The 23,541-nt window shown below is 37.1% G+C and overlaps 1 protein-coding gene across 2 annotated transcripts in view; it reads right to left on the bottom strand.

Annotated features, from left to right (window-relative positions):
• The window catches only part of Mtr4 (exosome RNA helicase Mtr4), a 499,068-nt gene that overhangs the window by 25,914 nt on the left and 449,613 nt on the right, over positions 1 to 23,541 (bottom strand). For both annotated transcript variants that reach the window (XM_090371841.1, XM_090371842.1), the window contains 2 exons: positions 9,281 to 9,443; positions 7,373 to 7,535 (listed from right to left, as the gene is read on the bottom strand). In XM_090371841.1, coding sequence (XP_090227967.1) covers positions 7,373 to 7,535; positions 9,281 to 9,443 — 326 coding nt within the window. The remainder of the gene's footprint in view (positions 1 to 7,372; positions 7,536 to 9,280; positions 9,444 to 23,541) is intronic.

Here is a 23,541-nt window from a genome sequence, read left to right as displayed (position 1 = left end):
TCTCTACCTCATTCTGTCAAATTCATCTGTTTTCCTCTCTTTTCAACTTAACTATCTTCCTCTCTTTTCAACTTAACTATCTTCCTCTCTTTTCAACTTAACTATCTCCAGTCCAACTTTCCTAACAGTGAGGTAATTTCCCTTGCTGACTTTAATGATCACAACTGAAGCTACCTTCCGTTTTCTAGTCACACTGACCCAGCTGGCCGAGATGCTGAGGCTTTTGCAATTACTAATTATCTCACAGAGATTGTTCATTTATTACCAGTATACCGGACAATCCTAACCATACAGCCAATATAGTTAATCTTTTTTTCACAAACAACCCTTCTAAGTACATGATTGAAGTGAGTGGTCCTATAGGCACCTCAGATCACACCTTGGTGATTGTCTCTTTAGCAATGGAGCCTTTATCTCATGGCTATTCCCAACTTCATGTTGTTTGGCTTTACTAGAATGCAAAATGGGATGACCTGCGAGATTTCTTTTCTTCTTTTCCTTGGTCAGACTACTGTTTCAAAACTTCTGATGTCAACATTTGCTCCTATCGTGTCAGTGAAATTATTCTTGTAGGAATGGAATCCTTTATTCCACACTCCACTTTAAAATCTCGTCCTTTAACTATACCTTGGTTTTCCAATAAATGTGCTAAGGCTGTTCAAGAGAAGAATTTTGCTATTGTAAATGGCTTGTTTTCAATTCTTCATTTTCATTTTCTGCCTACACACTAAAGCTCACAACAATTGAAAAGCAATTATTAACTAGTCCAAAATTGACTTTGAACAGGCTAAGATTCAAAAACTTGCTTCTTGCCCTAATGGTAGCCAATCATTCTGGTCTCTTGCCAAAGCCACTGGCCTCAAATTTTGCTCATCTTTGCTCCCTCCTCTGTCAAAACCATATGGTCCTATTGTCACTTCAGTCAAGGATAAAGCTCACCTGCTAGCATCCCATTTTTCTTCCAATTCATGTATTAATGATCTTGGTAAAACACCTCCCACCATTCCCAACACACTCCATTCGATACTTTCTGTGGCCCTCTGTCAAAAGGATGTCAGAAGGATTTTGATGAAGAATTTTGATGCTCAGAAAGCTCTAGGTCCTGATGGGATTTCTTCCACTTGTTCTCAAAACCTGTGCTCCTGAACTTACACCTGTTCTTTTCCACCTTTTTTCATTTTTTTATTCCAAAGTTGTTTTTCTTTCTGCTTAGAAATTTGCTCATATCCAGCCAGTTCCTAAAAAGGATGACAAATCCATCCCATTCAATTATCATCTCATTGCAATTACTTCTACTCTTTCTAAAGTAATGGAGAAATCAATTAACTGACAACTCTTAAACTACCTAGAAACCTTCCGTCTAATCAAAGATCACCAGTATGGATTCTGCCAGTGTCGATCTGCTGGTGATATTCAAGCTTATATTACCCATTTATGGACAAATTCAATGGAAAAGTTTGGTGGTTAGTTATTTGGTTTTTTGGAGCATTAGCAACTAAGGCCATATTGCTCCGGGATATGCAGTGGTCGTTCCCTGACCTTTCCACATCCTCCGTATTTGGTGGTGACGGGCTCGAACCCCGGTCTAATCAAGAAGCGTGTGCTACGCACTGCTGCTCCTTCCCACCTGGCTACGGAGGCGCCTCGAAAAGTTTGGTGAAACACAAGCAGTTGCTCTTGACATCTCAAAGGTTTTCGAACATGATTGGCATAAAGATCTTCTACATAAGCTTCCATCTTATGGTTTGTCAACTGATTTTTGTAATTGGTTATCCAGTTTTTCTCTAACCGCTCACTGGGGGTGATGGTAGATGGCTAACTTCTCCACTAATGATAGTGCCCCCCAAGGTTCAGTTCTTTCCCCCATTCTTTTCCTCTTGTGTATTAATTACCTTCTTCCATTGACGAGAAATCCTATCCAGAGTTTTGCTGATGATATCACATTGCATTTCACTTTCCAGTTTGAGAAACCTTGCCCTGCTCAATCAGCTTGAACTTCTCGAATATCCGCTACCAACTCCTTAAATGCTGATCTCCAGGTAATTCTTCAGTGTGGCAAAAACAACTTACTTGATTTCAATCCTTCTAAACTCAGTCCTGTCTTATATGTCGCAAAAAGGATTCTTCTGCTCCTATGCTTATCTTTGGTAACACTCCAATTTCTAGGCAAGAAGATATATCTCTTTTGGGAATTACTCTGACTTCTAATCTCTCTTGGCACAAGCACATTAGAAATAATGCTTCCTCTGCATCTAAAAAACTAGGTTTTTTCTTTTGCTCTCTGCATTACTTTTCTTCCAAACAACTGTTCACTCTGTACAAATCGCAAATCTGCCTACCATGGAACATTGTTCCCACATTTGATGCGGTGTCCCCAAAACCTCTCTCAGGCTTTTAAATTCTATTCAGAAGAAGGCAGTTAGGTTAATTAATGACTCATCTCTAATGCAGTTTCTTCACTCTGTCTCTTAGATGTACTGTTCTGAATTGTCTTCTATAATTCTTGCTCTCGCACTTTCAAAACAGTCCGAACATGTGCCACCACCAACCAACATCCATTTACTGTCCAACTTCAAACTCGCAGAACCAACTTTTCATCTTCCTCGTTTATTCGTTCAACTGCCGCTTTCTGGAATAACCTTCCTTCATACGTATTTCCTAAAAATTACCATCTACAGAAGTTCAAGTCTAATGTCAACAAATACCTTCTTTCAACTTCTCAACCTCCAACCCAACCACGGTACTAAGTACTATAGGTTCTAATACCTCTCACATTTGGGTTTCATAAAAAAAAAAAATACACACACACACACACACACACACACACACACACACACACACACACACACACACACACACACACACACACACACATATATATATATATATATATATTATGTGAGGTAAAAGTTAGGCAAAAGGAATAAAAATAAATAAATATGGCTATGTAGCTATCATTAGAGGCAGCAAATGCACATCCTCCACATGATGCCTAATTATATCTGATAATTAAAATAAATATGATATTTAAAATAAAAACATCAGCCAGTAGTACGGCAATAATGCAGAGTGAAACGAAACGCAAAAATATAAAATATAAAATAAACAAACAGGGAAGGGAAAGTAAAGATAATAGAACAAAAAGGTAGTCGATAATCCCCTGTAAAATTTAGTCAATTAAGTCATTAAACCCAATTTCACGTCTTTTGGAACTGGTACCTTCGAGGGGGGGGTACCGCTAAATTATTTATAATTGGCATTATTTTAAATTTACATCAGTTTATTAATTGGGTTTAATGACTTAATTGACTAAATTTTACAGGGGATTATCGACTACCTTTTTGTTCTATTATCTTTACTTTCCCTTCCCTGTTTGTTTATTTTATATTTTTGCGTTTCGTTTCACTCTGCATTATTGCCGTACTACTGGCTGATGTTTTTATTTTAAATATCATATTTATTTTAATTATCAGATATAATTAGGCATCATGTGGAGGATGTGCATTTGCTGCCTCTAATGATAGCTACATAGCCATATTTATTTATTTTTATTGCTTTTGCCTAACTTTTACCTCACATAATATAAACTAATGGTAGTAGTGGGTTGATATGCTAAATAAGCAGCGCCTGTGCCGCCATCTATTCTTTTCCTTTCTATTATATAAGCTGGTTAAGCTTGCATTATGTCAGTGGTGTGGCTCTGATCAAGAGTGCTGTCTGTTCTATAGATTATTTTTCGCTGCATAAGGACCACCGCCATGCAAATCCTCTGCATTGGTTGATCTATCGGGGAATGGAGGGGTGGTTTGGTCCTTCGATATTTCTGCCTTTGCGATGATTTGTATGACGATTGAAATGCAGCGATTCCATGACCATTATTGGCCTCGTGGTCCTCTGTCATATGGGGCATGATGGTCAGTCTATCATTTTGATATTTTAGTTTTTGGTAGTTTCTTTAACCCTTTTTTGGTGATATTTCACGTCTTTTGGAACTGGTACCTTCGAGGGGGGTACCGCTAAATTATTTATAATTGGCATTATTTTAAATTTACATCAGTTTATTAATTGGGTTTAATGACTTAATTGACTAAATTTTACAGGGGATTATCGACTACCTTTTTGTTCTATTATCTTTACTTTCCCTTCCCTGTTTGTTTATTTTATATTTTTGCGTTTCGTTTCGCTCTGCATTATTGCCGTACTACTGGCTGATGTTTTTATTTTAAATATCATATTTATTTTAATTATCAGATATATATATATATATATATATATATATAGAAATAGGATTACCAATTTTACTTACTCTGCCTGTAACAGTAGCTACTTTTATTTTAGTCATATTCACCTTTAGTCTGAAATCCTTACTAACTCTGCATCTCCTGTCGAACTCCTTTCTCTATTTTAAATTTGCTAGTCTTTGTCTTAGCTTTATAAAGGAGGTAACATTCTCATATATTTTCTTCAAAATCATTATGTATTGGGTGTCTATGCCTTGCCTTTCCAGTGCCCGAAACATTGCCTTATGCTGTGTGCAGTCAAATGCCTTTTCATAATCCACAAAATGCCAGGCATAGTGGTGTTTTATTTAATGATTTGCTTCCTCCATTAGATGAGATATTACGTGAAGATGATCCATGTTGTTGAGAATCCTGTCCTAAAGCCAGCTTGCTCTTTCTGTTGATTCTCATCAAGTATTCTTTCTAATTTGTTAGTAATGACCCTTGTGAACAACTTGTCGATGTGGGACAACAAGCTAATTGGTCTATAATTTCTGATTTCTGATTTATCTCCTTTCTTATGCAGCACAATTATGATTGCATTATTCCACTCTTTAGGTGTCACATCTTTCCCAATGTATTTTGTGAAGAGCCTTGCCAGTTTCTGTGTCATGTCTCTTCCTCCCAATTTTAACAACTCCACAGTAACTTCATCTTCACCCTCGGCTTTCTGATTCTTCATTTTCTTCAACGCATGTTCTAACTCATCAGGAAGGATATCGGGTATGTTGTATGTGTTGCTAATTTGTGATCCATCTTCCCCACTGCTTGCATCATTTCCTAGCTCTTTATATAATTCTTTACAGTAGTCTTCTTCTATTTTAATTATGCCTTCTCTGCTATTTATAAGTACACCATCGCTATTCTTCAGTTTCAGTATCATTTATCTTTCTGTATTACTGCTCACGGCTGCTGATTTAAGTTTTATTTTCCCTTAATGCTTGTTCCACTTTTCTTGTGTTAAATCTTCTTATGTCCTCTCTGAGTCTCTTTCTAACAGCTTTGCATAACTCAGTATACTGAATTTTGTCCTTGTAATTGTTTATCTTGCTTTCCATTTGTTGTCTTTGGTTCATCATGACAAGTGTTCTCTGACTAATTTTTTCTTCTTTGGATTTCTTTTTACCTACAGGTTTCTTGGGCTTTTATCATTTTCACTAAATGAAAATCTTTATCATTTTCAGAAAGTAGTTGTATTCCTCATCGATATCTTGGTCCTGAAAGGTCTGCAGAAGCACAAACTTGTTCATAACTTGTAGCCAACTCCACCTTTGCTCTTTTCACTGTTTCCATTGGTGTACAGCAGATTTCCACTTGATAAACTTATAAGCAATTCATTTCTTCTTCTTGTTTCAGCCAAGCTGATGATATTCCAATTCAAATTCTCTAATTCTTTTTTCAATTCTAATATCCTATCATCACCGATGAGCAATCTTACGTTGTAACAGGCCAAGTTCAGTTTCCATGCATGGCAGCCTGGTTGTACCCAGAGATTCTTAGCACCCTCTGCTTCCACTCTGATCCTCTCAACGTTGTAAGAGAGGGAGTGAAAGCCGCTGGGGCCTGAGGGCCATTTATTTTGTTGTGTTGTCATGTGCTGGAGGGTTTAGTCTTTTCCTCTTCACGCTGACCAGGCATCTTTAAAATAACCACTCTACACGTACATTGCCACCAAAGTGACGTAACAGGGCTTGCCAATGAGAAGGGGTTCATGAGTGGATTTTAGGGCCAACCAGACTTCTCATAAATCTAAAACAGAAAGATAATGGTTTCATCAGTGTTTTAGACTGAGTGCGTGATAACACACAGAATGTCTGTTCTCCTCTAAGCCCCATACTAACATATGAGGGCCAATCCAATCAAAAAAGACCAAGACAAATTTTACTATACAAAATGTAGAATGATTATTGATAAAAATTACATACATTCAATACTACTGGATAATAATCTCTAACATATTTTTTTATTCTCTGCAGGTCAACAATAACTTCTGAAAATTAACAAACAAACAAGGATACCAACCTGTAAGGAAATAACAAATGAACAAAACTCACTCAGATCATATTGTAAATTTAAACTCCTTGCAAGAGATGTACTTCCTAATAGGTGATGTCTTATCTTTATTTTTTATTTCATTTAAACTCACTTATTAAAGAGGTGAGTTAGTGTTAATGAAATTTTACCAAATCATCTAATTCATATCAAAAAGTTGTTTAACAAGTTCTAAAGAAATTGAATCAAAAAGTCAGCCAGAACAGATCTGATTTTAAAATGAACAGATCGTTACTGAAACATGAAAATGCGAGTACACACATGGCCTCACCCAGAGAGAAATATTTTATGAGTTCACTGTATAAGGAATCATAAAATAATATGGGTTGAGCACCAAATTAGTCTTAATTTGGTGCTCAACCAAATTAAGACTAATTTGGAGAATAAAAAAAAAAAAAAAAAAAAAAATCTGATCAGTCAGCATCAGAAGAGTTCTCCACCTGATCGCATTTAAACTTCAAGCATTACACAAGGCATTTTCAGCACGGTCCTATCCTAGATGGTAAAAAAAAAAAAAAAAATCTTATTTTAAAGAGATGGAATGTATTTGAAAAAAATGAAGGTGCAGCTGTATTCATTGAAGGAACTTTAAGAGCTTGAGGAATCAAATAGCAGGGGTGGGGGAGATACTCATAGGAAATTGGTTACACTGTGAGTCAGTACCACACCTGCAATCTTCTAATGGGATCAAATGAGAAGCTTCCAGAGTCCAAGGTTAAATTGTTGTATGAAAGGACTATGGATGATCACTGGAATAATCAACGTATCATATGGATCTCTAGAATCAGTTACCTATATGGGCAGTTGGGCTTGGCAACTTGGGAATATTCTAGGATCGAATGGGGTGGTGCTAAAAACTCATACATTCTACTAGTAATGCACAAGGAAGCAAAGTAGTACAGGTTGAGTCAAACGAGTATTCTAAATCTGCTCGGCCTTGCAATTTTCATTCTATAAGCTGCTAGGAAAAATATCAAAAGCAGTTTAAACATAGATTTCCAGCTTAATTTAGTTCTTAAATATTTAAAAATATCAGCTACCTTCAAATATGTCTGTCATTTTACATATTTGTGCAAAAGATGCCCCTTTGCTCCATGCATGGACAACATCCATTAAATGCGGCCTGAATGATTCAACATAAAAATCCTCATCAATATTTAATTTTGCCTCTTTCGTAACCTTTGCAATCCTATGGGCCATGTCCTGGAAAAAAAATATAATAAATAAATAAAATAAAGAATAACTAATAAGTAAATAAAAACAACTATAGTTTTGAAATGCCACCCTATTCCATATAAAGCAAAATGTAATTTTGTATTTCATTAAAAAAAAAAAATACTCATTACATTAGAACAGAATTTCTAAATATGAAGAGAGTTTCATTCTGAAATTTCTATGTATAAGTTCTTACAAGATGGCTATTAAATAACAAGACTGTTATAATAAAATAAATATAATGAAATATTTCTTAGCTTAAAAGTTATCCCCTTCAAAATAATTGCCTTGGACTTGCACATACTGTTCTATACATTTCTTTCAAGCACAAAAACATTTATGGAAGCATCTTCTGTACGCATTTTTAACACCTTGGTTGTTTTTTTATGAATATCTTCAACAGACTAAAAATTAGTTTCCTTAAGTACACTTTTCAGTTCAGGGAAGAGAACAAAGTCACACAGGGCTAGGACTGGTGAGAAGGGTGCACGTTCACACACACACACACACACACACACACACACACACACACACACACACACACACACACACACACACACACACACACACACACACACACACACAGGGGGGTGGGGCAGCTGCTTGCGGTCAAGAGACAGAGGATACATGATCAGTTAATGAATATTTGGCAAACTAAGTGGAATAACTCTGATAAAGGCAGGGAAACATACACCTTTATTCCCTCCATAACAACCATGAATTGGAAATTAAGATTGTGGTTGCAGTTCAACTTGAGTGCTTGTTTCCTGCTGACCAGGCATGGCTTAATGACTAGGCTGAATCAGTTTACTTTGGTCCCTTCTGGTTTGTGCTTCTGTGAGGAGATGGAGACTGGCCTTCATGTCATGCCATATTGTTCCTATTATGAAGATCTGTGCAGCACACTTGAACAGGAGACCTTTTATTTGGATTTGGATACCTTGCCGGATTTGCTTTTAAGTTGAGTGTCCTTTAAACGTTTCTGAACTTTTGTTAATAATGTGTTTAAAAGGAGGGCCATGTTGTTAAGTGATAGAGTATTTCATCACAAGGTATAGGAATGGCAGCTGAAGGCAATGGATAACACAATGTGCTATTCAGTGCCGACGGGCTAATATACCGACTCTGTTTTCATAGTGCATATTATGTGAAATTTTATTGATATTGAATCAAGATTTAATTGGAAATTTTAGAAAGATTTGTTATTTTTTCATTTTATTTATTATTATTATCTTGATTGTGAATACATACTTTTAAATCAAACGTTGTATACATGGTCTTTTGATCTTGAGAATTAGTGCATATGGGTCTTGGCCCTGGAGGCACATATGGGATGAAGGTGTTAATATATGTATATGTATTAACGTTATAAAGAATTCCAGAACTAGGGACCATAAATTCAAATTACAGGGCTTGAGGTTAAGATTAGATTGTAGGAGTCATTGGTAGCTGGAACAATTTGCCCTTGCAGGTAGTTGAGGATGAAAGTTTTAATAAATTCTAAGGTAAACTGTATAGTTTACCTTAGAATTTATTAACTTCCCTTCTCACACAGGTGAGAAGGGAAGCATATGATTTATGTTTTCTTATCTACTTGATTTTTTTTTTTTTTTTTGCCAGTGAAGCAAAAGCCTGTGGCTTCCTTGCACTATATGGCAAACACTATACTAACTCCATACACTTTATTATCATAATCATAACTTAAGACAGTATAAAAGCAATAAAAATTCTACCTGCATTATTCGAAGAGGTCCACATAAGTCTTCTGTAAGCTTAGGCATTTCATTAGACTTTTCCTGGAATACAAGGCAACTAAGGAGTGATGTTGCTTGATGTACATTTAGGTCGTTGAATACCCCATTAAAAATCAATTCAGTTAAAAGTAACTCATCAGCACTGCAGTAAAGAAAAATTACATATAATATTTATTATATGTAGGTAGAAAAAAGTGAATATGTAAGTAATCACATAATAAACTATTTGTGTAAATTATGTACATTCTTCACCGTAAATTAAACAAAACACCTTTGACTTCTACCGACCACACTTGCCCTTTTAAAGTCATATACATGTCATCCTTCCCAACTAAACGCACATGACCAGACTAACCTGTAGATGCTACTTGAACTGCATGCGCACTGCCATTTTGTTCGATACCATTATAGCTTATATTTTTATGCATATTGAACTGATTTTGCTGTCCATTTAAGAGAAAAAGAAGTGACAGAGAATGAAAAATCAGCAAAGAAAATCAGTTATTTTGAAAATTATATATAACATATTGAAGCTTCACAATTTATGAATAAATTTTTATAAACTAACTAATAAATTTGAGTTGTCTCATTCAACTGGCAGTACAATTTTGAAGCACTAGACTGTGTATTTAAGGAACTGAAAGTGTAAACAAGTGCAAAACAAGAAAGCCTAGAGAGTGCAACAGGCACATTCCTAAAATGGGTGGGTTGGTGGGCGAATTTTAGTTTTAATGGCACAATAAAACTATGGTTATAATGTAGTATAAGAGTAAAAAGGAATGCATAAGATGATGGTGTCCTGTGTGGAGCCAAGAAAGAACAACTTTGTCTTTATGATTCCTGTGCAGACTATATTGCCATTGTTTGATACCTGCTCATACCAAGAATCTTGGCATTGAGAATATATCTCATTATAGATTGTTTGTCTGTAATCTGTATAAGGGCCAAGATTGTTCATGGGGCTACTGATTTGGCTGCAACATCAGTCAAATCATTTCCACTAATCCCAATGTGGTTGGGGATCCAGTAGAATCAGATACTGGATCCACCATCATAGAAAGTGTATATCATCTGCTGAAGCCAGGACAGGGTATCAATATTAGCCATATAGTGCAGAGAAGTCACAGACTTTTGCTGCAACACAACACACACACAAAAAAAAAAAAAAAAGAGTATATAAGAAAATACAAATTATGCACTTCCCTCCTCATGCAGATAACTATCCAATTGACCTTTAAATTTAGCCTCAATTACGTGCGATGCTAACTAGAACTGGTATTCAACAACATGGCAGTTAAAAGAAAACTCCAGTAGCCTTCAAAAGTGATCCAAAAAGTGGCAGCTATGTTTAAATGCATCAAAATGCAAGGTCTTACACCTGGTGAATAGCAACCCCAAAATAAATTATACACGTGGTGGGATTGAATTAAAAACAGTAGAGGGAGAAAGGGATTTGGGAGTAATAATTCGGACAGCTATGAAGTTTTCTAAGAGTGTAAACAGGCAGTGAGGAAAGCCCATGGTGTTTCTATGGATGATTAATCAAACACTATCCTGTAGAGATAGATGGTTATAATCCCACTGTATAATGCAATTGTAAGAGTACACTTGGAATATTGTGTTCAAGTATGGAGAGCTCATCTGAAAAAGGACACTGAGCTTCTCGAAAGGATCCAAAGACAGGCAACTCCTATGGTGAGATTGGCAAAGGGGCAACCATATGATGAGGTTGTTGATGAGGCAACCATATGAGGCTTCCATGTCACCCATTAATTTGTATGTATCCCATGCATTTTTCTTCTCTGCCACATGTCTCATTAATTCATCTGACAACCATTTAGGCCTAAACCTTGAACAATATTTCTTAGTTGGTATGTAAAGCCTGGTAGCCTCCAAGATTAGTTCCTTGAATGCTTCCCATTTTGAGTTTGCTGTTGGTAACATCATCAGTTGGACGAAGAAGATTTGTATGTATCCCATGCATTTTTCTTGAGAAGAAAAATGCATGGGATACATACAAATTAATGGGTGACATGGAAGCCTATGATAGATATAAGTTGGTCTGTAACCAAGTCACAAAGGAGATTAGGCAGGCAAAGGCAGACTACGAAAAATCCTTGGCAAAGGATGCAAAGAAAAACAGAAAAGAGTTCTTTACATATTTGAACTCGAGAAGGAAAGGGATGAATCAGATTGGTCCACTGGATATTGATAGTTCAACAGTTGAGGATCCTGCTCAGGTGGCTAACAATCTAAACGAGTATTTTGCATCTACATTCACGCATGAGGAGTTATTCAGGAAGGAGAATGATGTAGGTAAAGTAAACATTGGCAGTGAGCTGGATGATTTTGTAATAACTGAGAGGAAAGTGGAGGAGAGATTGTTGAGGATAAACATAAAAAAGGCACCTGGGGTGGATGGGATCTATCCAGTTATATTAAAGGAGGCAGCAAAGGAAGTATGCAAACCCCTAGCCATAATTATGAGAGCTTCTTTGGACTCAGGGGAGGTACCCATAAACTGGAGATGTGCAAATGTAACCCCAATTCACAAAGGAGGATCAAAGGCTGACACAAGTAATTATAGACCTGTTAGTTTAACTTCTGTTCCAGGTAAATTAATGGAGGCACTGGTTAAAGAAGCACTGCAGGATCATCTAGACAAGAATTCAGTTATAGCTCAGACGCAGCATGGTTTTGTTAAGGGCAGGTCTTGCCTGACCAATTTGATTGGATACTATGATGTAGTCACAAAAGAACTGGATGCAGGGAATAACTTTGATATTATATATTTGGATCTTAGAAAGGCTTTTGATACTGTTGCACATGGAAGACTGCTGCACAAATTGGAGCAGTGTGGCATTGGAGGCAAATTGCTGCTATGGATAAGGGGTTGGTTGAGTGGCAGAAGACAGAGAGTGGTAATCAATGGACACTGCTCAACGTGGACTAATGTTATTAGTGGAGTTCCTCAAGGTTCAGTGTTGGGTCCGTTGTTGTTTTCGGTGTTTATGAATGATATTGATGATGGGATATCAAGTTTAATGTCCAAGTTTGCAGATGATACAAAGGTTGGCAGGGTCGTTAAGGATACTACTGACGCTATGCTGCTGCAACAGGATCTGGAAAGGTTGAACAGATGGGCTGAGAGGTGGCAAATGAAGTTTAACATTGACAAATGTAAAGTACTACATATGGGAAACAGTAACCCCAGAGCAACGTATCAACTCTGCGGTACTACACTGACAGTGGTGGAGAATGAAAAGGACCTGGGGGTAATTGTGCAGGCAGATATGAAGTTCTCTGAGCAGTGCAGACGAGCTGCAAGAGTAGCTCATGGTGTCTTGTCAATGATATACAGGAATTTTTCTAGCAGGGATAAGGAGGTGATTATTCCCTTGTATAAGGCAATGGTTAGGCCACATCTTGAGTACTGTATACAGGTCTGGAGGCCTCATTTCAAGAAGGATGTAGAACTGCTGGAACGGGTACAGAGAAGGGCAACAAGATTAGTGAATGGAACAAAGGGTTGCTCTTACGAAGAAAGGCTTAAGTTTTGCAAATTACAGAGTCTGGAGACTAGGCACCGGCGAGGTGATCTGATAGAGGTGTATAAGGCTTTGAATGGTTTGAGCATGCTCAATGCCAATGGGATTCTTCATCTTGCTCAGAATAATCACCTCAGAGGGCATAAATTCAAATTGAGGAAGGACGGATGTCGGATAGATGTGCGGAAATTTGCCTTTGGCCAGCGGGTGGTTGGTTGGTGGAACCGACTTCCATCAGTTGTTGTTGAAGTTGATAGCCTAAACAAATTTAAAGCTCAACTGGACAGGTATTTTGAACGAACAGAGGGGTGAAATGGGAGTGGGGTTTTTTTTTTTTTTTTTTGGCTGATGCTGAATAAGCTTGCTTTCTTGCATCATATGCCTCTACTAATGCTAATGCTAATGAAAGACTGATTATGTGGGCTACAGAGCTTGGCAACCAGGTACTTCAGAGGTGATTGAAACACAGCTGCCACTTTTTGGATAATTTTTGAAGCCTGTTCAAGTCATCGTGCAGGAGCACTGCTTGGTACTGATCATTAACTACTCTACCAATCCTTATGTCATCTGCAAATTTTGAAAACATACCCTTTATCCCTTTGTTGATGTTATTTACGAAAATCAGAAATAACACTGGCCCAAGAGCCAACCTTGGAGGACCCCCACCCTTCTGACATCAATATCCATTAATGTCAACCTTCTATCCTGAAGCCACACTGCAATTCAGCTATCTTTCCCAGTAATCCCAATATGTTTAAGCTTAGACAGTAACCTCTCATGAGTTAGTTAAACAAGATTTTCCCTTAACAAAACCTTGTTGTGTGTCCTTCAGAATACCATATTTATCTAAATGTCCCTGCATTGCACTCTTAATCATTGCCTCTACCACTGAAGTCAGACTAACAAGTCTTTACTAACCGACTTCACTCTTATAGTGGTCTTTATGTATTGGCACTTCTCCAAACCAAAGGAATTTCTCCCGATTCCAAATATGACTCCATAACTAACCTCAATGTTTCAATACCCCTTTGGCTGCCTCCTTCAAAATTACTGGGTATATGTAATGAACTCGAGGAGCGTTACTTGCCTTTAGGCTTGAAAGTTTTTCTAATAAACAGTCACTTGTAATTTCAAAGTCACTAATTTCACATGGCTTTGCCTCAGTCACACGGCTTCTCCTTAGCATAAAGGGTCTTCAGTAATGACCGATGCAAAGTACCTATTCAATTTATCAACAACATCAGATGTTGTTGATAAATTTTCTAAAACTTTCCCACATCCATTGCACAAAGGTCTAATCTGATTTGTTTCCTTCTTCTTTGTAATTCACATATATGAAAAACTCCTTGTCCCCATTCTTTGCTCGCTTAGCCAGTTTTTTCTCATACTCAGCCTTCGCATCCTTAACCTCATCTGTTGTACCATTACAGATCAAATTGCAGCTGTTGTAGACTTCAGTACTTTTCGTTGCTCTGTAAATTTACCATGCCATCTTTTTCTGTTCTTTTTTACCAGCCAGCTCCACATTCATTCATTTCCATGTCTTCCTTCCAATATTCTCTTAATAGTATGAATGCATTCGTAGATTCTGTTATTTTTTCTTTAAAGGTATTCCATAATTCAAGTGTATTTACACTCACTCTGCAATCCACCCAATTAATAGATTCCATGTAGTGCCTTAAACTGTCGTCCCCTTTTCTGAAATTAATACCCATGCCTTTAACTACCACAACATCTTTCTTCATCTTCCAACTGACAACTGCATGATCACTACCTGCCAATAGTTACTGTTCTTTAAACATTGTGGTCATCTGATTCATGAGTAATGATGAGGCCAAGAATATTCTCACTTACAGTATTTTCTCTAACATGCTGGTACAAATAATAATCATCTAGTTATTTAAAAATTTTGTTCCCATGGCAATTTTCCCCTCCCACTCATTTCACTCAATTAGAGGCTTGTTTGTTTGTTTGTTATTTGGTTTTTAGGAGCTTTAGCAACTAAGGCCATATTGCTCTGGGATATGCGGTGGTCATTCCCTGACCTTTCCGCATCCTCCGCATTTGGTGGTGACAGGCTCGAACCCCGGTATAATCAAGAAGCGTGTGCTATGCACTGCTGCTCCTTCCCACCTGCCTACGGAGGCGCCTTCTCAATTAGAGGCAGATTGAAGTCACCCACAATGAAACATTCACACTTGCTTGCCCATTCTATCTGCATTATTGGTGGACACATATACCTGAAACCCAAAATCTAATTTTGATCACAAAAGTGCATGATACAGATGGAGTAAAGTGCATCGGTCTGCATCCTATAAAGTACAAGACAGAGCACGGAGAACGTTCAATTTTAATCCTCTCAGGCATTTTGTACATAGATAAAGAATATGTTGAAGAAATTTCAACTTTTTGTCAAATATGAGTCCCAAGAATTTCATCTCTGCTACTACTGGAATAGTGCTTTGTCCTAGTCTTAATTCAGGTTTAGGGTGAAGGTTATGCTTGCAACAAAAATTGATGCAAACAGTCTTCTCCAATGAAAATCTGAAGCCATTGGCCACTGCCCAGGTGTAAGGACTTCAATGGCTGGAAAAATCACTGGAGCCAACAAATTATGTCACAGACTGTTACTTCTGTGTGGTGCCTCCTATTAGAAAAGGGATGATAATGAAGAAAAAGTGGACAGTGATGCACCCAAATATACCATCTGCAATTCGTCCCATGCCTCATGGTGAAGTGCTACCTATTCCTGAACCACCTTGATCATTTTTCTGTACACTCTGACGAACACCAACCATCTACGTCAATAGATCCACCAGTTTGTCCAAACCTTTATCCCTCTGAACCACATAAGATCAGAGAAAGTGAGCTTAATGACCTCATCAGGGATCAGTGGAATCTTCTAGACCATTCTGTGAAAGTGACAACATTTCATACTCAAAATAAAGACTAAGATAAATTGTATCAAACAGAAGGTGAACTAACTGTTTGTAAGGATGTTCATGGTCTAATGGCAGCAATGAACTTGAGAAACGTTCCTGAAAAATGGCAACTGTTTATAGATGCTTCTAAGGTTAGCCTTAAAGCTGTGTTATTACACAATGGAAATATGCTGCCTTCAATACCCCTTGTGTATGCCATCCACAAAAAAGAAACATATGCAAACATGAACAACATCCTCTTAGGTGTATGCTATCAGAAGTATGAGTGGAAGATATGTGGTGATTTAAAGGTAATCACATTTTTTTAGAACTATAAAAGGGTTACATTGAGTATTGTTGCATTCTCTATGAGTGGGATAGTCATGCCAACGATATGCATTATAATAGGAAGAGTTGGCCTCAACGAAAATCATTAACAACTCGAATAAAGAATGTATCATTTGAACCTCTGGTAGATCCAAATAAAGTTTTGCTTCCACCGCTCCACATCAAACTGGGGCTCATGAAAAATTTCATTAGTGAAATTTTTAGTGAAAAATTTCATTAGTGAAATGGAAGTGAAAGGTCCTGCATTCACATACTTGCAAAAAAAATTCCCAAGACTTAGTACAGAGAAGATTAAGGCAGGCATTTTCATTGGTCCAAAAATAAGGAAACTTTTCAAAGATGAACAGTTTGAATGTGCCTTTAGCGATAGGGAGAAATCAGAATAGAAAGCTTTTCAAAATGTTTAAACTGGTTTTCTAGGAAATGCTAAAGCTGGCAACTACAGGCAGCTTGTGTAAGACCTCATTACTTCTCAGGAAAAACTGGGGTGCAACATACCATTGAAGATGCATTTCTTACACTTACACCCGGATTTCTTCCCGCCAAACTCTGGGACCATTGGTGATGAACATAATGAATGCACCCATCAAGACATCGAAGAGATGGAACAAAGATACAAAAGCAAATGGAACATTGCCATGTTAGCCAATCATTGTTGGATGGTGAAAAGGGATCCTCCCAAAGCTGAATACAAGCAAAAGATAAAAAAAAAAGTCACATGTCTGCCAGAGGTTTAAATGCAATGTTCTGCATTCCAGGCATAATTGATTTTTGTTGAGGCCAACTCTTCTTCTCGTAGGGCATACCATTAGCACGCCTATCCCACTGGCAGAGAATGCGACAATACCTAGTGTAACTCTTTTGTAGTTCTAATAATATGGCAATTACCTTTAAATCACCACATATCTGCCACAGATACTTCTGACGATGTGCACCTAAGAGGATGTTCTCCATGTTTGTGTATGTTTCTTTTTTGTGGAAGGAAGAGGCGTATGCAAGAGGTATTGAAGGCAGCATATTTCCATTGTGTAATAACACAGCCTTAAGGCTAACCTTAGAAGTGTCTATAAATAGTCACCATTCTTTGGGAACATGCCTCCTGTTCATTGCTGCCATTAGACCATCAACATCCTTTCAAACAGTGAGTTCATTTTCTGTTTGATAGAAGTTATTGTAGTAACACAGTTTTGGGTACGAAATATCACTTTCACAGAATGATCTAGAAGATTCCATTATTGCGGCCTCGAGCCCAAAAGCCCTCCCTTATTGTTCGGCAGTTCAAGATCCCTTATGGGGTCATTCTGCTCATTTTCTGTGATCTTATGTGGTTCAGAAGGATAAAGGTTTGGAGAAAATGGTGGAGCCCTTGACCAGACAGCTGATGTACTTCATTTACATCAAGTTGATATTCATCAGTGTCTTCATCTTCATCAGAGTGTACTGGGCTTGAACCCCGGTCTAATCAAAAAGCTTGTGCTATGCACTGCTGCTCCTGCCCACCTGGCTACAGAGGCGACAGAGCTGAAGATGCATTTGAGGTGACAACAGCTTATCACGTGATGCAGTGTGAGGCAGCAGTTGCCGATTATGTGATATGAGTGTAGCAGCATTGAAACTGCAGTGTTGCCATGCATTTTGCAGAGAGCCCTGGTCAATAATGTAGAGTAACTCGCTAACATGACACCCCAACTGTAATTCGAAAACAAGTGCCAATCGAAAAAATTTTGTGCTTTTCACCACAGGTGAGTATGGGCTTGGCAAACCCAGGGTCCTGAGCTGGATATCATCATTCTTCTCTTTCTTTGCGATTCCTTTCTACTTCTGACTCTCTCTCTCTTTCTCTCTCAGGGTAATTCAGGAATTTTTTTTTTTTTTTTTGGCTGGTGCCTCAGGCTTCCTTGCACCAAATGACTAATAATAATAATAATAATAATGTTCAGCAGCATAAAATTAGTCATGAATGATATTTTCGCTTTCGTAATATTTTACGTGTTGACCAGTGAAATGTGTCTAGAATAAGACCCCTCTAAACACGTTTCAACCTTATGGATTGCCGAATTTTTTTTTTGCAATTGGGTATCCAGTTTTCTCTGCAGTGGTGGAAATGCCGGTGTAATTATACAGCATCAGCCCAAAAAATTAAGGTGTCCAACTTCTACCACGACAGATGATCAACTTGTTCCAGCAATCAACCACTCTGGCTAAAGGCAACTTCCAGCACATCCATTTTGCAACTGTCTTTCCTCAATTTGAATTTATGCCTCTTAAGGTGCGTAATATGAGCAGGAGGAAGAATCCCATCAGCATTGAGCTTTCTCAAACTGTTCAAGGCATTATACACCTCAATCAGATCACCTTGCAGGTGCCAAGAGGCTAAATGTTGAAGTTTGCAGATGATACGAAGGTTGGCAGGCAGGGTTGTTAATGACAGTACGCTACTGCAACAGGATTTAGAAAAGTTGAGCAGATGGTCTGAGAGGTGGCAACTGTAGTTTAACATGACAAATGCAAAGTACTGCATTGGGTAGCAGTAACCCCAGATTTAATGTACCAACTGTGTGGTTCTGCACTAATCAAAATGCAAAATGAAAGAGACTTGGGGGGGGGGGAATTGTGCAGTCAGATATGAAGCTTTCTGAGTAGTGCAGACAGGCTGCAAGAGTAACTGATGGGATCTTGTCAATGATATACAAGTATTTTGCTAACAGGGATAAGAGGTAATTATCCCTTTGTATAAAGCAATGGTCAGGCCACACCTTCTGTACTGCATTCAGGTCTGGAGACCCCATTTTAGGAAGGATGTATAGGTGCTGGAACAAGAGGAGGGTAACGAGATTGGTGAATGGAGTACAGGGTTTCTCTTATCAAGAAAGGTTCAAGTCCTGCAAATTGCAGTGTCTGGAGACTACATTCATCAATACCACTGATAAATACAGAAAATAACAATGGGCACAACATCAAACCCTGGGGGACTCCACCAATAAAATTAGTCCATGAAGAGCAGTGTCCATTGATTATCACTCTCTCCCTCTTCTCTCACTCAACCATCCCTTTATCCATAGCACAGTGGCGTAACTAGAAAAAGTGGGCCCCAATACAAAGTTAGTGTGGGCCCTGTGAAAATATTTGTTTTGCTTAAAGTGACCAAATACTTAGTATTCCAATGTAGTCCATCAATTTTACCCCCCCCCCAAAGCAATATACACATATATTTTTTAAATTTTTAAAAAAAATATATGTGTATATTGCTAAAATATGTATATATATTTTAAAAATACAATGAAACTTCCCTTTAACGGATAGCCATGGGGAACGAAAATGTGTCCGTTAGAGAGAAGTGTCCGCTAACAAGAAGTCTGAGGGAGAAAAAAAAAAAAAAAGAAAGAAAGAAAAATCGTTAAACGTTTAATGTAAAATTAAATTAAAATATATACAGATTTTGAACAATATTTTTGTAAATAATATAAAATTACATACACAAGAGATAAAGTAAAATCGTTAAACGTTTAATATAAAATTAAATTAAATTATATACAGATTTTGCACAATACAGTAATACCCCGAAGTTACGCGATAGGTGGGTCCGACGAAAATCGCGTAAGTCGAATTCGCGTAAGTCGGGGTACAACTTTGCATATAAATACATATAAATTTTGCTTAATTGGGACCAAGGACTAACAAAAACACTAGTTTAGAAGAAAAATATTTAATAAAATTGCAGTTCTTTATACATATTAATACAAAATATGTATTAAAAAAACAAATGACTTACGTTAAAAAGTTATTTCGATGTCGATGGCTTCATAAAATCTAACAAATTCGTCTGACGACACAGCGCGTTCTTTTTTTCACGCAGAATTTCTTCGTAGCAAGCTAATAATTTTTTTATTCCTTGCTTTGTAGCTATAACGCGTTCTTCGTTGGAGTCTATGTTTTCTAAAATTTTTAAGCCCTTTACAATTGAGCCCTTTTCAGTTTTCAACCTCTCAAGTTTGCAACTGTCATGTGCTTTTCGCCGTTGCTTCATTTAGGCCTGTAGCACGTGCAATATCACATGGTTCTTTCATTTCGCTCAAAGCGTTTCACAATTTCATATTTTTTCTCTATCGACAGAGGCGGACTGGCCATAAGCCTTACCGGGGAAACCTCGGTGGGCCAGTGTGATTTTGGCCATAAACCATAGTATGAGGCCACTATAAATTTTCCCGGGTAAGAATTTTTGACCCAGTCCGCCTCTGTTTATCGATAATTGCTTTTCTTTTTCTCTCTGAATCTGCAGTGTCTTCACCAGGACGCTTCCTTTTCACACCTTTTAATTAAGTATTTTACTCATTTTTAGGGAATAAAGCACAATTTCAAAACGAGGAGGCACGCTTGATACGCATAAACAAAGCTGCGCGCATGTAGCAACTGAATAAACAACACCATAAAGGCAGAGATACACTATTAACACCTCACATTTCTAGGGGTTACTACCATAAAACAATAAAAATCCAGTTGCGTTTCTGCTAGTGAAATCTGTTATAAACTGGTAGTAAACTCGATCTAATTGCATTTGCGATTATACCGATAGCTGGAATTGTGTTGGTTTTTACGTTATTATGGTGAAATGTGTTTCCCCTTCACTGAAAAAAAAAACATAAAAGCAGCAAAGTTGAATTTTGTTCATCTTTCGCTCTCATTCTCCGCCGTTGCACCGTATATCGATAACATATGAAAAACGACCTTGAAGATAATGGGCGGCAGCGTTGCCAAACGAAAAAATCAAGAACCGCGTAACTCCGAGTTCGCGTAAGTCGGGGTAGCGTAAGTCGGGGTATTACTGTATTTTTGTAAATAATATACATACAATTGTGCTATGCATATTATGACTTTATCTTAAGACAAATACATACAGTAATCACTTATTTTCTTCTGCACCTTCTTCCGGCTGATAATTTTGTTTTTAACATTTGTTTGGAGTGAAGAAAAACGCAAAAACTTCAATTTTTGCGTTTGAGAAGCCAGACTTTACAAAACAGTTCACGAGTTTGTTTTCTAATTGCGTTTACTGAAGAGGAAATCCATTGAATCGCATCTAGGATGCTGATTTTCTTTGCAAGGTCACTCGCACATGTTACATCGTTCATGTTTGCAATGAGATGTCTTAAAACACGTTTTCTGTAGTGAAGTTTAAAATTTTTTATTATCCCTTGATCCAAGGGCTGACACTCTGCAGATGTGTTTGGTGGCAGAAAAACGATTTGAATGTTGGACAATTCAATGTGCGGGTGAGATGCAGCATTATCCACGAAAAGAATAATTTTTCTGTTTTGACGAATCATGTTTTGGTTAAAGTGACTTATCCATTCGCTCATGATATCTCGTGTCATCCACGCTTTTTTATTAGACTTCCAGTCAACATTCAAAAGATTCAACTTTATGCCTTTGAAACAACGAGGATTTTGTGGTTTTCCTATAACAAGAGGTTGTTCAAAGTCTCCCAGCATATTTGTACACAATAGTACAGTCAAGCCTTCCGTAGAAATTTTTCCGCCCTGGCACTTTTCGTTTTTTAGACTCATTGTTTTTTCAGGAAGAGCTTTAAAAAACAACCTTGTTTCGTCACAGTTGTAAATATCCTTAGCTTCAAAATCACGACATAAATCTTCCAATTTGATGGTCCACTCTGTTACAACCCCAGTATCAACAGATCCACCTTCACCACTTACGGTTTTCCAAGAAATTTTATGCCGAGTTTTGAACTTGTCTAGCCATCCCACAGAAGCTTTGAACTCATTTACTCCCATAGATGTCACAACCTCCAAAGCCTTTTCCCTAATAATAGGCCCATTAATGGCAATTTTTTTAGCACATTCGCGACAAAACCACTCATACGTAACATTGTCAATTTGAAGTCCAACAGTTTTCGGGAATGATTTTTGAACCTGATCATTTCCGTGTTGCCAAAATTCTTTGAGCAGTTCATTTTTTTTCTTTAGGATGTCGCTTACCTGCGTGTCTTTCCAATTTTGAATTTTGCAGCGAGATTGCGAACACTATTTTTTTGCCGATCATACGCATTAATGAGTTCGACTTGATCTTTTAAAGTTAAATGTTTACGAGAAGACATTGTGCACTTCACACGACACTGAACAAAACTGAAAACTGAAAAGACGAAAGGCCGACCAAATTCCCCCCCCCTGCACACACCGAATTCATCAGAAGTTTTACACGTGCCTTAAAATCTTGAAAAGGGGTTTAGAACCGCGACGTAAACCTTGATAAAATTCAGAGAATCGGAAATAGAAAATAAACACATGATTGAGGCAATACGTGGAAGAAAAGTTCCTATAAAAAGGGCCGTGAGCTCGCCCGCTGTCCGTTATGGGGAGATCAAATTAAGTGCTAATCTAAACGAAACAGTGCAGATTCCTGTCCGCGTCCGTTACAGAGAATGTCTGCTAGACAGAGGTTGAAAACACGTTAAAACCAATGGAGGTGAGTTGGGGAATTTGAAAATGTCCGTTGTAGAGAGATGTCTGTTAACGAGAGGTGTCCGTTAGGAGAAGTTTCAGTGTATATGTGAAACACTACGGGACAACAATGTCTATCAGCACTAGCCAAATACCAAATACAGATGAAAACCTTTCCAAATCGGGTAAGTCAATATATTACTTCATTTAATTTTCAGAATTTATTTTTCATATTTATATTTACAGAATTGTATTATTTTTATTTTTATATCGTATTGATAAAGATTTTAAATATACATTTACCGTTGTATTGTTAATTTTTTATTTTTGCTAAAACTAAAACAAATATATGTGGAAAAAATCAAATAGTCTATATTTGTTTTTGTTTTTTTTAAAGAAGTGTGATATTTTATAAGTTTAGTTCAAATACATAAACTGTAATTCTTTGAACTAAACTTATAAAATATCACACTTCTCTAAATAAAACAAAAACAAATATAGACTATTTGATTTTTTCCACATATATTTGTTTTATTTCACAGAAATACTGATATTATATAGGTATTTCTGTGAAATAATAATAATAAAAATACATATTTATTTTAACAATAACAATAGAAATTAAATAATATAATTTTTCTTAATAATAATCTGGGATGTCTGGTCATTTTAGTTTTAGCAAAAATAAAAAATTAACAATACAACGGTAAATGTATATTTAAAATCTTTATCAATACGATATAAAAACAAAAATAATACAATTCTGTAAATATAAATATGAAAAATAAATTCTGAAAATTAAATGAAGTAATATATTGACTTACCCGATTTGTAAAGGTTTTCGTCTGTATTTGACATTGGCAAAGTCATTATTTAATTTAGAAACGCCCATTCTTTCAGTTTCTTGCACTTCTATGCTAAGCAGTGCTAGTGCTGATAGACATTGTTGTCCCATGGTGTTTCTCAAA

Source organism: Mastigoproctus giganteus, chromosome 4 (genome assembly GCF_048544385.1).
Source record: "Mastigoproctus giganteus isolate SK-2022 chromosome 4, ASM4854438v1, whole genome shotgun sequence".
Taxonomy (NCBI): Eukaryota; Metazoa; Arthropoda; class Arachnida; order Uropygi; family Thelyphonidae; genus Mastigoproctus; species Mastigoproctus giganteus.
Note: the sequence above shows the minus strand (reverse complement) of the source record. Positions and strands in the feature narration are given on the sequence as shown.